This window comes from Emydura macquarii, unplaced genomic scaffold, assembly GCF_026122565.2.
Source record: "Emydura macquarii macquarii isolate MOO-44397 ecotype Brisbane River unplaced genomic scaffold, CSIRO-AGI_Emac_v2 contig_1477, whole genome shotgun sequence".
In the NCBI taxonomy this organism is placed as follows: domain Eukaryota; kingdom Metazoa; phylum Chordata; order Testudines; family Chelidae; genus Emydura; species Emydura macquarii.
Window position 1 is genome coordinate 24,333,658 of NW_027131614.1, and position 15,854 is coordinate 24,349,511.

At 40.2% G+C, this 15,854-nt stretch overlaps 1 protein-coding gene across 1 annotated transcript in view; it reads right to left on the reverse strand.

The window, feature by feature from the left end:
• Window positions 1–15,854, reverse strand: part of LOC137156871 (chloride channel protein C-like) — a 94,809-nt gene that overhangs the window by 77,960 nt on the left and 995 nt on the right. Inside the window, exons 2-6 of the mRNA XM_067553877.1 lie at window positions 13,547–13,676; window positions 11,026–11,106; window positions 9,893–10,068; window positions 5,093–5,185; window positions 1,833–2,076 (exon numbers count right to left, since the gene is read on the reverse strand). Of these exons, the coding sequence (XP_067409978.1) occupies window positions 1,833–2,076; window positions 5,093–5,185; window positions 9,893–10,068; window positions 11,026–11,106; window positions 13,547–13,676 (724 nt within the window). The remainder of the gene's footprint in view (window positions 1–1,832; window positions 2,077–5,092; window positions 5,186–9,892; window positions 10,069–11,025; window positions 11,107–13,546; window positions 13,677–15,854) is intronic.

Genomic DNA, 15,854 nt, shown 5'->3' on the forward strand with positions numbered 1-15,854 from the left:
ATACATGCTGCTTTTGATAAACAAAGGAAATGACAGAGTTTCATGTCTGTGGCTGTATATTTTTTCTAAGATCAAACAAAATTTGTGGAGGTGGGAAATTTGTTTGATCATATTTTTTTGGAATGTCATAACCTGGCATGTTCAACAATATCTTTCAGCATGTAAATCAATATTTGTGGCTTCCAAGTATTATTTATTTTTCTTTGTATTTGTACCCGTTTACAGGCAACAAAATGAAACATCCTGGTAAACAGCAACAAAGAGAGCTTTCCAGGAAGCCATTCAAGACTTAGGTGAGCCAAGTGTTAACCCACCACCAAAATATCCCTGTCTATTGTTCTCTAAATACTCTGCTATTTTTCCAATGTATCCTATGTTTTGAATGTCATCCAATTTAAAAAACAAAATATCACAGATTTTGGCCCCAGCAGGTTGACAATGATGGACATTAATATCAATGTTATGCAAAAAGGTATCTTTGCCCCCAACATCTCACATTTCTCTGATATGTTTCCTGTATATCCCAGGGCACCTCATATTGTTCTCTGGTAACAGCTGAGGCCGGGATTTGCAAAGAAGCCTAATAAAAGGAGCTATATGCCCAATTCCTAGTTTAGTGGAAATTGGGCAGCTAACTCCCTGGGCGCCTTTGAAAGTCCCAGCCAAAACACTGCAAGCTGTTGGCCAACTAATAACCTCAGCTCTGTGCAAGCATCCCCAGGGGGAAGAAAAAGGGCTTTGGAACTAATTGTTCTGTTATATTAAGAGCTAAACATTTTCTATTAATTACCAGGAATGCAGTTCCCACTCTGACTCTGAGCTCTTAAGGGGAAACCACATGCAGAAATCAACAAGGTTGCCCTTGGCATTGTTTCACTCTAATGCCAGCTCAGCAAATATTGTAACAGTTCAATTAACTAGAGTCAAATCTATCTAAGCTTCCACTCATGCAGATAGCAAAATTCAGCTGCCTAAAAGAGTTTGCTCTTTAACTTATGGTTGAACAAAATTATGTTGGATAGGTGGGAGGAGACTTTAAGAAGTTGCTTATGAAAAAAAAACTGCATACAGAAAATGGTCCTGAAAGAAAGTTTAGCTATATGGGTCACAGTCACATCAAGGAAAGTTGGAAATTGCAATCCCCCCCACACACACACCTGCCCAGAGGTGTCACTGCACAGGGATGAAAATTTACCTCTAAGATAAGGTGACAACAGGGAAGTGCAGCTTAAAATGTAGTGCATCTCCTGGCTGGGCTGGTCCCTCCCCCTTCTTTGTCAACCTCACTCACTTTGGAGATTTCATTGGCTAGCACCAGCATCAGGGTGGAGCCTAGGGTTTACTATGACTTGTCAATAGAGTTAAAACTACAAACTGCTTCATCGTCACTAAGGATTTACCTTAGTTACCACTTGTTATGAACACATGGTAAGAACACACACCTCTTTTCCCAGTTCAGACAAAGCCTAAGACTGTATCACTATGTGCTTCATCAGAAAGGATAATGTTGCCAGAGATAGTCATTTAATGTGCATATGTGAGCCTTTGCAGTTAACTGGTACAGGGTGTGGCAGGGCAGGAGAAGAGGTCCCCCATCAATGTCAATTGCTGTTAGACTCCCAAAGATTTAAAAGCAGACCATAAAGCTATTTTTAATCTTCACAGGCTAATTTCCCATTTATGCTTTTCAAGATCCCTCCCAGGGAAAACAGGGCCAAACATTATCTTTTCCCAGATTCTCTCACAGGCCCAAAAAGATATGGGTATTTGCCATATAAATAATAAATCCATGAGCTATATTTTTATTCAAAAATAGTCTATTTGGTACATACCCAAAATAAAATTCTTTTCTCTGCTTTGAAAAACCCAAAGTGACCTCTGTAAACAAACCCAGAAAGAGATGAAGAGAGTAAATCTGTAGTGAAGGCAGCCATCAAGCAGCAGAAGAAAGTTTGCCAGGCCAGTCTGATGTCCCAGAAAGAGGCCACCTCTTCCAGGGTGAACAAGAGTCCACCCACCGGAGCACGGAATACCGAGGCTATTCCTGCTCCTGCTCCAGCTGTAATGAAATTCCTCCTACAACATGGAGAAAAATTATTCATCAGGAAACTGTGGGGCACAACAAGACATGCTTTAAGACTTGTATGTTTAGAAAACTCGAGCAACGGTAAAAAAAACTTTGCCTATTTATTGTTAAAACAAATAGATTTTAAAAGACTGAAGATAGGGGAACTGGATGGTTCAGGGCATTGTTTTTGGGCTATAGAGATTTTCACTTCCAGGTTCTAAATTCAAACCTCATGCACAACAACAGTAATAACTAGTGGCTGTTTGGCAGCTTAGGAGAAGTGAACAGATTTCAATCCACCGCCAAGCACTCAAAGGTCCATGTCAAACTTGGATGCCAAAAGAGGGGTCAAGTGAGCCCAAAGATAAGCATAACTCAGAGCTGTTAACTGCGCATCCATATGCTAGTAACTCTACGAGGGTCATACTCTAAGGCCTCAGGGGCCTCAGAATTGGGCAGCAGGGGATGTGTTGATGGTTAACTGATTGATTTTTCTATTAACTTTTCTCTTTTTTGATCCTGTCCCCAGTGAACTTCTCTCTCCTAGTGCACTGCATTAGAAACTCAGATGGTTTGAATGCTGACTGATTTCTTGATTCCTCAGAGCACTGCCTGTATTATAGATAGTGACACCTATAGTTAAGTTTGCTCAACACTGAAAGACCCTGTTTTTATTTGCTTATAGCTTTATTGAACTTCTGGGATGAAATTTCCCATGTTGGGTATCTGGTCAGGCTGAAATTTTCTATATATTTTCAATTGAAACGGTTCAGCTGTTTCTCAGAACAAGGTTGAAATGTAATGGCCAGATAGATACAGGAGGTCAAACTAGATGATCTAATGGTCCCTTCTGGCCTTTCTGGCATGCAGTAAATAAGGCCGGGGACCACATAAACAAGGAGAAAACAAAATATTGAATTGCTCCTCATTCAGTGAGCACTGTCCATCCCGCACACTGAATGATGCAGAGGTCCGATGGAAAAAATAGTCTGTGACCACATCACTAAGGACCATATCATAATATATATGCACAAGGGGCTGAAATTAAGGCTCCACAGGCAACCTGAAGTCTGACATTTCCTAACTTTTGACTGCTTGACTTTGGAAACTTAGCCTTCTTTTACCATAGGTTTTTTTTTTTTGTTTTTTTTTTTTTGTGAATAACTGCATATTGAAATTGTTCTCAGAGGCAGAGTGACACCCATTCCATTTACATCTTCACAAGAGCTGCACTTGGACACCACTAATTACTCACATCCGATCCAGTTTCCGTAACACATACAATGCCACAGATCAGGTCAGTATCACCTTAATCTATGAACTCAGGCTTCTCAAGGTACATTTACACTGAAATAAAAAGCCTGCAACATGGCCGCAGCTGACCCAGTTCAGCCAGCTCAGGCTTGCGGGACTTGGGCTGCAGAACTAAATATCGCAGTGTAGACATTCTGGCTGGGGCTAAAGCCTGGGCACTGAAAATTTGCAAGGGGGAGAAGGTCTCACAGCTCAGGCTCCAGCCTGAGCAGAAATGTCTACACTGCAATTTTCAGCCTCACAACCCAAGCCCTGCAATCCCAAGTCAGCTGATCCAGGCTCTGAGACTCAGTGCTGAAGGCTTTTTTATTGCCATGTAGACATACTCTCATACACATCAACTAGTGCTGCCTAATGGAGTAAGGGTTACATGATGCTTGAATACTTACCCCACTGTTGCTACATCTGTGAAGCAATAACGTTACTTTAAAAGACTCTAGAGAGGGTAACAAACCTATTTACTGCTCCAAAAATACACCAGAGAGGAGTTAGCATGTTTCTCATCGCACATCCCAGAAAGACAACAACAAGGAAGAGGGAAGCTAAGCTGTGCTTGCTTGCTATTCAGTTAATCCTTTCTGTATAAACAGGATTTCTAGACAACATATTTCTCCCAGAAGTTTTCCTGCCTCTATAAGTCATTTATTCTCTAATTATCTTATATTGTATTATTACGAAACAAAATCAAAATATTTTGCTGCTCCTCTTACAACAATCACTAATTTCTTCCATGAGTAATAGTTTGCTTAACAGTCATGTCTCAGATTTATTTCACTAACTGAAGATGAAGGTTAAAGACAAAATATATCGCATATTTTACAAGCTGTACCGTCTGATTATCCTTTGAGCCACAGACAGTTCACAATGGCTTTTTCTTTTTATAAATGAGGGCTTTTTCCTGCTTCGCCCTTGCCTTGGAAACCAAAAAAAACCAGTACAGTATGGGGCTTTTTTTAATGTACTTTCATGAGCTAATGAGCAATATCCAGAAGATGGAGCCTGTCCCTGAAAATCCTTACTCATGCAAGTAATCCCATTGACTTCAGTGGGAGTATTTACAAAAGCAGGCTTGCAGAATCCAGCCCATAGGCATTCATTAGCAGAGAAGATTCAAATTAAAAAGAAATATGAACAGTCTATCATTTTACAGTGGAAAAAAGGAAACAAGCCTGTGTCTCCTATGCACATTGTGGAGCTTGAACTGAAGCTGTGGAATCTTCAGGATAGCCAAGAACAAAGAAAAAAGGTTTTAACTCAATATATAAGTATCTTAATGCTGTATTATTTTAGACAAATCTAAATTCAAAAGTCTAATATTTTAAACTCTCTTTGTAAAGATGTGAATGATAACATGAGGTGCAAGGCAATGAAGAATTAGGCCTTAATTATGGCTCTACATTTGCCAGAGCCCAGCACAGCTCAGCTATGGAAATCATGAAGGGAGGAAGAAATTACTTTCTGATGGAGCGGGTCAGGAATATCTCCTAGTCTCATTCACAGCCCCATACTCAGGGATTTACTTTCCATCTAAGAAATCACAAATATCAGAGATGACTAGAATCTTATTAGATCAACCACTCCATCTCTGTGCAAGATTCTATTAGTCCCTAAATTTTTTATTAACCCCTCAATCCATCTGGTTTGAGAGTCAGCACATGGTAACAGTGTCTTAGAAGACTTTTTGACAATTACATTTTATCAATTACATACTTATCAGCTGAGTTCCAAAACCTGGTGAAGAAGGGCAGATGAATTCCCAGCGTGTCTGACGTGAACTGGGTCAGGCCACACCCTATTATTGCCCTAAAATAATGATATAAAAGTTAGTGTTATTTTTAATGTGTTATTCACATATAATTGATGGACTTCCACAAGTGTAACATGGGACTGCAGAACACATTAGCTTTTCAATATGCAAAGTCCTGCGGACACAAGGAAGGAGGCTATTAAAGGCTTCTAAATTAATAATTCAGAGATTAAAAAGGCATGTCACAATGTGCAATGTGAAGAAAGACTCTAAAGCAGAGGTTCCCAAACTTCTTTGGTCACACACCCTCCCACCCTGGGAACAGCAGTTGGGAGACAGGGCTGGGAGCCAGGGGCTGCACTCAGGGTGGGGGCCATGGTTGGGGCCAGAGCTGGAGGGGCCTGGGCTGGAGCCAGAGTGGGGCTGGGTAGCACTCTCTCTTGCCCCCTGTGGGGACTGGTCTAGGCTCCGCCGGGCTCCTTGAACGTTCCTCTGTGCTCCCCTAGGTGGGCATGCCCCCCAGTTTGGGACCACTGCTTTAAAGGCTCCTTAGATAAACTGCATGTTAACATCTGCCCAAGAGTACTGACATGATGGACTATAGAGAGAGACAAGGTGGGTGAGGTAATATCTTTTATTGGACCAATTTCTGTTGGTGAAAGAGAGAAGTTTTTGAGCTACACAGTGCTCTTCTTCAGGTCTCCAGAGTAAAGATTACTTCAGATCTGAAGAAGAGCTCTGTGTGGTTCAAAGGGCTTATCTCTAATATCCTGAGACTGACACGACTACAACTACACTACATACGACGGATTATAAGTCCATCATTTCAATCATCCATTTTCAGTTTAATGACCATTGAGATCAACACAGACCCACTCCCAGTGGAAGATGCATAGTGTTTTCATTTACTACACCATATCTCAGACAATGCTTCAGGGTTACATTTAAATCCAAGGAAACAGTCTTCACTGAAATGTATTCAAAATCATGAAAACATTTATATTCTTTGTACAGTTTTGTAAGACTAACAAAATTGTGTGTGTTGATGTACAATAAAAATTGGATTTAAAAAAAATAAATTCAATTAAATTAGTGCTTAATTCCACTATTTTAAGGCACTAAGTTAATACTGTGCTGACTTTCTTTATGGAAATGTTATTACTTTTTTTGGATCATGCATCACTATTACAAAACTAAACACAGACGGGGGAAGGGAATCACAGCTGGAGTCACTGAGCGCCTGGAGACAAAAGTCTGAAAGTAAAGCAAACAAAAAAAACCTAAAGGGAGAGCTAGGTCTTGGTAATCATTGTCTGAAATGTTGTGGTTGTCTCTGACTAGACCTGGCTCTCTTATTTTTGAAAACCTGAATCATCCTTGAGGGCTGCTGCACCTACATGCAAGTAAAAGAATAAGGAGTGGAGGAAAGGGGTATGGTGGAGATAACAGAATCAAAGGGCTGGAAGGGACCTCGAGAGGTCATCTAGTCCAGTCCCCTGCACTCATGGCAGGACTAAGTAATATTTAGACCATCCCTGACAGGTGTTTGTCTAACCTGCTCTTAAAAATCTACAGTGATGGAGATTCCACAACCTTCTTAGGTAATTTATTCCAGTGATTAACCACCCTGACAGTTAGGAATTTTTTCCTAATGTCCAAACTAAACCTCCCTTGCTACAGTTTAAGCCCATTGCTTCTTGTCCTGTCCTCAGAGGCCAAGAAGAACAATTTTTCTCCCTCCTCCTTGTAACAAACTTTTATGTACTTGAAAGCTATCATGTCCCCTCTCAGTCTTCTCTTCTCCAGGCTAAACAAACCCAATTCTTTCAGTCTTGCCTCATAGGTCATGTTTGCTAGACCTTTAATCATTTTTGTTGCTCTTCTCTGGACTTTATCCAATTTGTCCACATCTTTCCTGAAATGTGGTGCCCAGAACTGGACACAATACTCCAGCTGAGGCCTAATCAGCACGGAGTAGAGCAGAAGAATTTCTACTCGTGTCTTACTTAAAACACTCCTGCTAATACATCCCAGAATCGTGTTCGCTTTTTTTGCAACAGCATTACACTGTTGACTGATATTTAGCTTGTGGTCCACTATGTCCCCCAGATTCCTTTCTGCAGTACTCCTTCCTAGGCAGTCATTTCCCATTTTGTACATGTGCAACTGATTGTTCCTTCCTACATGGAGTACTTTGCATTTGTCCTTATTGAATTTCATCCTATTTACTTCAGACCAATTCTCTAGTTTGTCCAGATCATTCTGAATTATAATCCTATCCTCCAAAGCACTTGCAACCCCTCCCAGCTTCTGCAAACTTAATAAATGTACTCTCTATGCCATTATCTAAATCATTGATGAAAATATTGAACAGAATCGGACCCAGAACTGATCCCTGAGGAACCCCACTCATTATGCCCTTCCAGTATGACTGTGAACCATTGATAACTACTCTCTGGGAATGGTTTTCCAACCAGTTTTGCACCCACCTTATAGTAGTTCCATCTAGGTTGTATTTCCCTAGTTTGTTTAAGAGAAGGTCATGTGGGACAGTATCAAAAGCCTTACTAAAGTCAAGATATACCACTTTTACCACCTCCCCCACATCCACAAGGCTTGTTACCCTGTCAAAGAAAGCTATCAAGTTGGTTTGACATGATTTGTTCTTGACAAATCCATGCTGACTGTTACTTATTACCTTATTATCTTCCAGATGTTTGCAAATTGATTGCTTAATTATTTGCTTCATTATCTTTCTGGGTACAGAAGTTAAGCTACTAGTCTGTAATTCCCTGGGTTGTCCTTATTTCCCTTTTTGTAGACGGGCACTATATTTGCCCTTTTCCAGTCTTCTAGAATCTCTCTGTCTTCCAAGACTTTTCAAAGATAATCACTAATGGCTCAGATATCTCCTCATCAGGCCCTGGTGACTTGAAGACATCTAACTTGTCTAAGTAATTTTTAACTTGTTCTTTCCCTATGTTAGCTTCTGATCCTGTCTCATTTTCACTGGCATTCACTATGTTAGACGTCCAATTGCCACCAACCTTCTTGGTGAAAACCGACACAAAGAAGTTGTTTACCACCCCTGCCATTTTCGCATTTTCTGTTATTGTTTTTCCCCCCTCATTGAGTAATGGGCCTACCCTGTCCTTGGTCTTCCTCTTGCTTCTAATGCATTTGTGGAATGTTTTCTTGTTACCCTTTATGTCTCTAGCTAGTTTAATCTCGTTTTGTGAGTTGGCCTTTCTAATTTTGTCCCTACATACTTGTGTTATTTGTTTATATTCATCCTTTATTCTTTGACCTAGTTTCCACTTTTTGTAGGACTCTTTTTTGACTTTTAGATCACTTATGATCTCCTGGTTAAGCCAGGATGGTCTCTTGCCATACTTCCTATCTTACTTAGCAATGGGACAATTTGCTCTTGTGCCCTTAATAATGTCTCTTTGAAAAACTGCCAACTATCTTCAATTGGTTTTCCTCTTAGATTCGCTTCCCATGGGATCTTACCTACCAACTCCCTGTGTTTGCTAAAGTCTGCCTTCTTGAAATCCATTGTCTTTCTTTTGCTGTTTTCCCTCCTACCATTCCTTAGAATCATGAACTCTATCATTTTGTGATTGCTTTCACCCAAACTGCCTTCCACTTTCAAATTCTTAACCAGTTCCTTCCCATTTGTCAAAATCAAATCTAGAATAGCCTCTCCCCTAGTAGCTTTCTCCACTTTCTGAAATAAAAAATTGTCTCCAATGCATTCCAAGAACTTGTTGGATAGTCTGTGCCTTGCTATGTTATTCCCAACACATATCTGAGTAGTTGAAGTCTCCCATCACCACCAAGTCCTGTGCTTTGGATGATTTTGTTAGTTGTTTAAAAAAAAGCCTCATCCACCTCTTTTTCCTTGTTTGGTGGTCTGTATTAGACCCCTACCATGACATTACCCTCATTTTTTATCCTTTTTATCCTTACACAGAGACTTTCAACAAGTCTGTCTCCTATTTCCATCTTAACCTCAGTCCTAGTGTATACATTTTTAATATATAAGGCAACACCCCCTCCCTTTTTTCCCCACCTGAGATGAGGAGAGCAAACCTTCAGGATAAATATTTGACAAGAAAAAATAAAATAAAACAATAAGTCAGCCAAAAAAAGAAATGTACTACATAAGCAGAAAAAGCCTGATTTTATCACCTCTACTCATGAAACTGCTAAGTGAGTGTGGCAGGCTCTGGCCCAAAAAGAGGAAATAAAAGGAGAGGATTCCTCTCCCACGGACCCAGCTAAAGGACTAGGAGGATTTTTGTTTGTTTGTTTTTATTTAATTAGGAAAAAAAATAAACCGAATATTTCTTTCAGCAAGAGTATATTCTGATATTATTTTTCCAAATATAAAGATGACACCACATTGGGATTTCACTAAAGTGCAGCTCCATTCCTACTTGCAATCTACTATCCTATGGGGATTGCAAAGAGAAGCAGTTCTGACCAATTCTGTGATTACTGTTGACTATAACAGGCAGTGTTGTCTTCTTTGTAATCTAGGGAATATGAGTATCCTTATTTTTCCACTCTTTTGCACCTTGCACAGTTATTTACATCTGTGCGAAGTGGGTGTAAAACAACACCACCACTCGTGGGAGAGAACAATTCCGATTTGAGTGTTTTACACCCACTTTGCACAGGTGTAAATGCTTATACAAGATGTAAAGCAATGGACAATCAGGCCCTGACAGTTTAAACTCTTGCATGGTGTTTCTTACCCCAAATGAATCATAGGGCCTTCCGGTCCACAGAAGAGCCCAGAAGCTACAGCCAGCACACAAGAGATAAACGTCCCCAAAAAAGTCTTGATATTAAAAATGTGTCGAATAGAAGCACCATTCAGAAACCCAATGACTTCTGGAAGCCCATACGGTGCACCTGCTGGACAAAAGAACTGTAAAAAGAAAGAGTCAAAGATGATTTCCAAATACATGAATTCAGATCCACCTGCAGCTAATAATTGCAGCTTACATTGCTACACTCAAGAACAGTTCATAACTTCTCTCAGAACTTAGTTACTTGTTCTGTCAAGTCATCCATTCTTTCAGTTCCTCCTCCGACATAGCTCAAGACTTCTGTATTAAGTGAATAGATATGTAACATCAAACATATACCCTCTCCTTAGCTTTTTGGAAAGTTCAATTAAATGTTGATTTTTCTCCCTCCCCTCTCGCCCCCCATTAGACAAATAACTGCTTTCTCATGATTAAATTGAACCCAGTAAAATGGTAGATGGGAGACAGGCATTCTGCATTGGCTTTGCAGTCTGGTAGAGGAGCTGGAGCCTCAAAGAAGAACTGGAAATGTAAATTACACCCATTTTACACAGAGATCTGATCCAAACCCCATTTGAAGTCAATGTGAGTCTTTATATTAGGATCAGGCCCCTATTAAATGCCCCAAATCTGTGCAAGTTACTCTAATTTGCTACTTGTATCCGTTTTATGACCAACATACTTCTGAAGTGTAACTTACATAACCATTTACACCACCACTTAATTTGCCTGAGACTTCCATAGGTATTGAATGTGCTCACAGGGGCTAAATTTGTTTCTCAGACTGGATATCAATCTCAGGACTACCCTACGTAGCCTGTAAAACAAAAATCATGGGAAATGGTGACAACCTTAATTACAGTAGACTTGAAAGCACTACCACAAAAAAAATGCAAACAAAGCAAGGGATTTTTCTGATCTCAGCATTATAGACCTGTGTTGGCCACAGCCTGTTTCCCAGTGAGGACTACACAGTGTATAAGCTCTAAAACTCCTTTCCTATAATTAAGCCAACCACCTCCATCTCTCAGAACTCCATTGATATTTTACAGTAGTTGAGGAAAAGACATACTTACCACCACAAGCCCTGAAGATACAATAATCATGGCCAGTCCTGACCCAAGTATGCAAATCCAGGTCATGTGGAAGTTGCCGTTCTGCCAGTTTTACAAATAATTTATTAGCATCAGCAATGATATAGAACACAATTATATGTACTGCCAACATCAGATAATGATATAGATTTAGAGATACAAATGCTGTTTTTGTCTAAGTTGACATTGGTGTATCATCCACCCAAGCCTCAGAAAAATGACCATGTGGTCAGTCTCTGAATTTTTCTTCTTACTTACAACCTATGGAACTACTGCATATTTCTGTTCATTTGTCCATTCTATTACATAACCAGCTGTACCAAGTCCTGCAATTTACAGCACACAAGAATGAAAATCAGAAAGAAAGAAACAAGTGTTGCAGACTCTTCAAAAATATGGAGTTGAGTCTGGGTTTTAGATAAGGGCAAAGGTTCAAAGTGGCTCTTAGTTTTCCAAACCAATTTGCCCATACCCATACAAAGTAGTAAAGTGTATTTTAGTGTTCACTGAAGGCCCGAAATCAGGACAGAACTTGAGGAATGGAGTCAATGGGACTCGAGTATGTACTTACACGATATACTGGATGGAGACACTTTCTTGAATTGGGACCTGAATCCATTACCGTAATTAACTCTTTATATTTTACCCAGTAATGCTAGCCGTACATTCATCTAGATAGCTCCCTCTTATACTCATGTTTCAGTCAGCCAAGGTTTTTTGGTTTGTTTGTGTTTGGATTAACCACGGTCAAGCTTTCTCCAGAACTCCAAACAAACACATCAACGCCCACGTACTTTATAAAATTCCAGACTGCTGGGCTTTGATTCACTGTGCATGCAAGTCAAAGTTGTCCCCTTTGTTTCCAAAACCATAGTGGTGCAGCAGGCCACCTCAGTCTTCCTGTCTGCACCTCATGTCGGGTCTTTTGTCTACTGTACTGTACAGAGCAGCAAAACAGGAAGGCAAGATACACAGAACTGAATCAGCTGCTCTGTAATTGGAGGACGAATTTAGGTTGTGAGGTCTTTATTGCAGGAACCCTCTCAATACTTGTTTGTACTGCAACCAGCACAAAATCCTCCTGATCTTATTGTGGTCTCTGGCACTACTGTAATACAACACCACCTACACCACAAGGATAGTGGGCTGAGTTCTGCCTACTGCTTTGCATCAGTGACACACACATTGGAAATTTTGTGGTCCACTACTATAACTGTTGTAATGCCTTAGGGACAAACTGTGGTTTCTTGGCAGACTAGCACTCTGAGCATCATATAGGTCATACTACTGGAACCAATTTCTAATTGTTCTTATATCTCAGAAGTACACTGACCATCTCATCCCCCATTTCCTGCAGATATCAAGTCCACCTCTGCATTCTTCTGAAGTGCTTAAGACTCCCTTCACCTGAGAAGGCTTTAGAAGCATTATTCCAAAGTCCTGACTTCTCATGAGACATCCAACAAACAAGTTACGTATTCATACCATGCTCATCACTGATAACTGAACACCCATCCATACCTATGGTCATTGTGCTCAGATATCTGAGTCCAGCCTAGAATGTCTACCTTTTTCTACTCAAGCTGGCAAAGCTCCTTTCCTATTATGAACCTCTGAACTGTGGGCCTGCCAAGTTCTCACAACCAGCTTCCTTCTTTTCTCAGCCATCAGGTAAACTCCTCACCACCTTCTCCCCCCCAAAAAAGGATACAATAAACTGCAAGGTACTAAATTCATCTACCTTAGAAAGACTGAGCCTGAGTTAACTCTACCAGGATTGGTACGTGGTTCCAAAGTGTTGAACCTGTATAAACCTGAAGCATAGGCATCCAAGGCCCCCTTCTAGCTTCTTTTGTATTATTAGTCATGCAGGTGAATTTTAGGTCCATCTTCTACCAAAGACATGTACATATTTAGTTCCAATTTCAAGACACAATGTATTAAAATTTGGATGCAAATCTGACTCTCAAATCAGCTATCCTTACTCATGCAATAAATCACATTGGCAGTGTGATTACTCATGTGAGTGGGTGCCATAATTTGTAGAATGGGGCCCATAATTTGATACAGGGGCATATAGTAACTGACATGAAGTGTTACATTTTCATAACATGTAGGAAAATCTTTTAATTTTTTTTGGTTAATAGAAAATAGACGTCTTTTGGGATATTGATTGATGGAAACCACTTTCTAGAAAAACTGGGCTTCATTCTCTTTTCAGTTGTGCAAGATCAGTCCAGTAGAGTTTGTTATGATCGTATTTGCTGTATATGCCGAAACCTTGCAAAGCCAACTGCTTATCATGTACTGAATGTCAGCTATTGTATTTCCCAATGAGTCAGCAGACACTTCATTCAAGCCTTTAGGAAGAAATTCTTCAGCAAAAGAATCACTGACCGAAGATGGCAGTAGAGTAGGTGGGTAAAAACTTCATGTCTGTGGTGTTTTACTACCAATCAGAACAAAGTAAAAGGAGGGGCCAATTTATTTTTCTTATGCTCACCTGCAGGTATTTTTCCACCACTTCCCATTTCAGTTTGATGAGATAGTCAATTATCTGATGTGTCAGGAATCCCAGCATTCCTACTCCTATTCCAATTAGTCCCATTAACAGCCATCGATCCCAGTCAGCTCTATAGATGGAAAAGTAACATTAGTCCTTTTGCAGTGATCTCAAGCTGGTTTGTCAAATTGCCTCTAGCAAACAGGTATGCTTCACTGTGTGTTGTTTTGATTATTATCTATGACTGCAAGAGAGGCCAAAACACACAAACCTAGTATATTAAGCAGGAGATTACAAATACTCACAGAGAACCACCTGCCATTCGGAATCAGTTCCATTTGGCTAAGGAGCTAGATAGTCCTACTTCAAATATATATATTAGAATATATGCAACACACACACGGGTGCACCAAAATATAGTATTTCTGTATTGGAGCACCAAAAATATGCAAGGTGCTTTCCCCCCTCTCTAATGAATTTAGTACTCAGGGAGGTGGCCAGACTGAAAACCCTGGCGGCTGAAGTCTTCTGTTTCCCACCACCATGCTACAGCTGTTCTATTGGCATTGGTCATATCCCCACCCTGCCCCATCCCTGACTTGAAGGACGGGCAGTCTTTTCATGTCTATGTAGTACTTGGTCTCTGCAGAGAGACGCAGGGACTGTTGGAAGCCCAGTGCAATTTGAGTTGCCTGACCACTGTCCTACAGGCCTAGCACAGCTTCAGTTGCTTGCTTGGCTTTTTTGACTCCTGTAGCATGACATCTTCCAGCTGGCAGAGATGAATAGGACTATTGAGTAACCTTGCAAATATCTCAGTTTCTGCATACCACGGCACATAATCAGACGAAACACACAACATGTATGCTTGCAGCTGCACATAGATAATGATGATGGGAACCACAAGTTATCCTAAACGTGTGGGGGCATATTTTTACACTGCCCTCCTATCACCAGATATTGTTTTGACGATCCCATTATCATGGTGAGAATGGAATGTAGTCAATGGTGAAAACCCAATGTAGGTAATTAGCATATATGAAAATGAATAGAGAGGTAATTGGGTGAAAGCTGATTATGGAAGGGTATAAGAAGTTACCACCAAGACAAAGGAGTGACTCTGCAGGAGGTGCTGCTGGTCAGACCAGAAGATCTACTGATTCCTTGGTGGGGCCCCTGAAGAAAGCCGTTCTTGTATACAGCCTTCTGAGTAACTGCTTATTCAACTAGTATATCTATAGAAAAACCTTGCACATTAAACCTTACTGATCTGCAAATTCGGCGTACCGTGTTTCACTGGTATTCACACTGATCACTAAGTGTCCAGTATCAACAGGGACTGACAATAAGCATCAACTGTAGTGAAAATTTTTGCAGTGGATTTGATCTGAGATCACCAACTCATTTCAGAGCAGTCACCTAAGAGGCATCACATAGTAAAATCAACTTTAGGACACTACCACCTTGAGCAAGATTTTTACCAATAACTTAGTGGGAAAAGGTGCTTATATCTCACAGATACACAACCATAGGGGTCTGCTGGCACTATAATCTCCCTCCAGGAGGAAGGCCCAGGCAGAGCCCGACACTAAATAAGGTTTGCTGAAATCCTGCAATTTAGTTATTTGAGAGCTAATAAGGCAGATATTACTCAGCCATCAGTCCCATGTTCATCTGAGTTAATGTTTGCTCTCAGAAGAAGCAAAGTGCTATAGAAGGGTATCAATTAGTAGTATGTATTGAATGGCAGCTGTGGCTCTCTCTGTCTATCATAATGGCCTTAAAAGTTTTACTGTTTTTTCGCCAGTTTTAAATAATGTATTGACACAGAGCATAAATGATATAAAATTATGCCTTTGCCTCCACTTTATATATCCCTTAAGTACAAAGCACATCCATTGCTATATAAATAATTCCTGGTTAGAATAAGGCAACATTTACCACTAAACCATCCTGACAGCTATTACTTATTTCTTGGGCTCATAAAACATTTCTAGAGAGGACACTTTTGGCTTTAGAATATACCAAGATCAGATATTTGCAAGCAATTTCCCCTGAGGATACCCCCAAATCCCTTGGAAAGTCTTTAACACACTTTTTCCTTCCAAATTGTACAAATTGAACAATTGGTTATACTATCTGTATGCTCAGTCAATTTGTCAGGATCAAAGATATAAGCATTTCCAGGAAATGACATTAAATAAAAAGTTAGTTGCCCAGTTGCCTCCCTCTTGGCTATGATTATGTGAAAACATTTTCTTAAATAATGAAATAAATGAATAGCCACTAATTTCTTTACCCCTTCTTT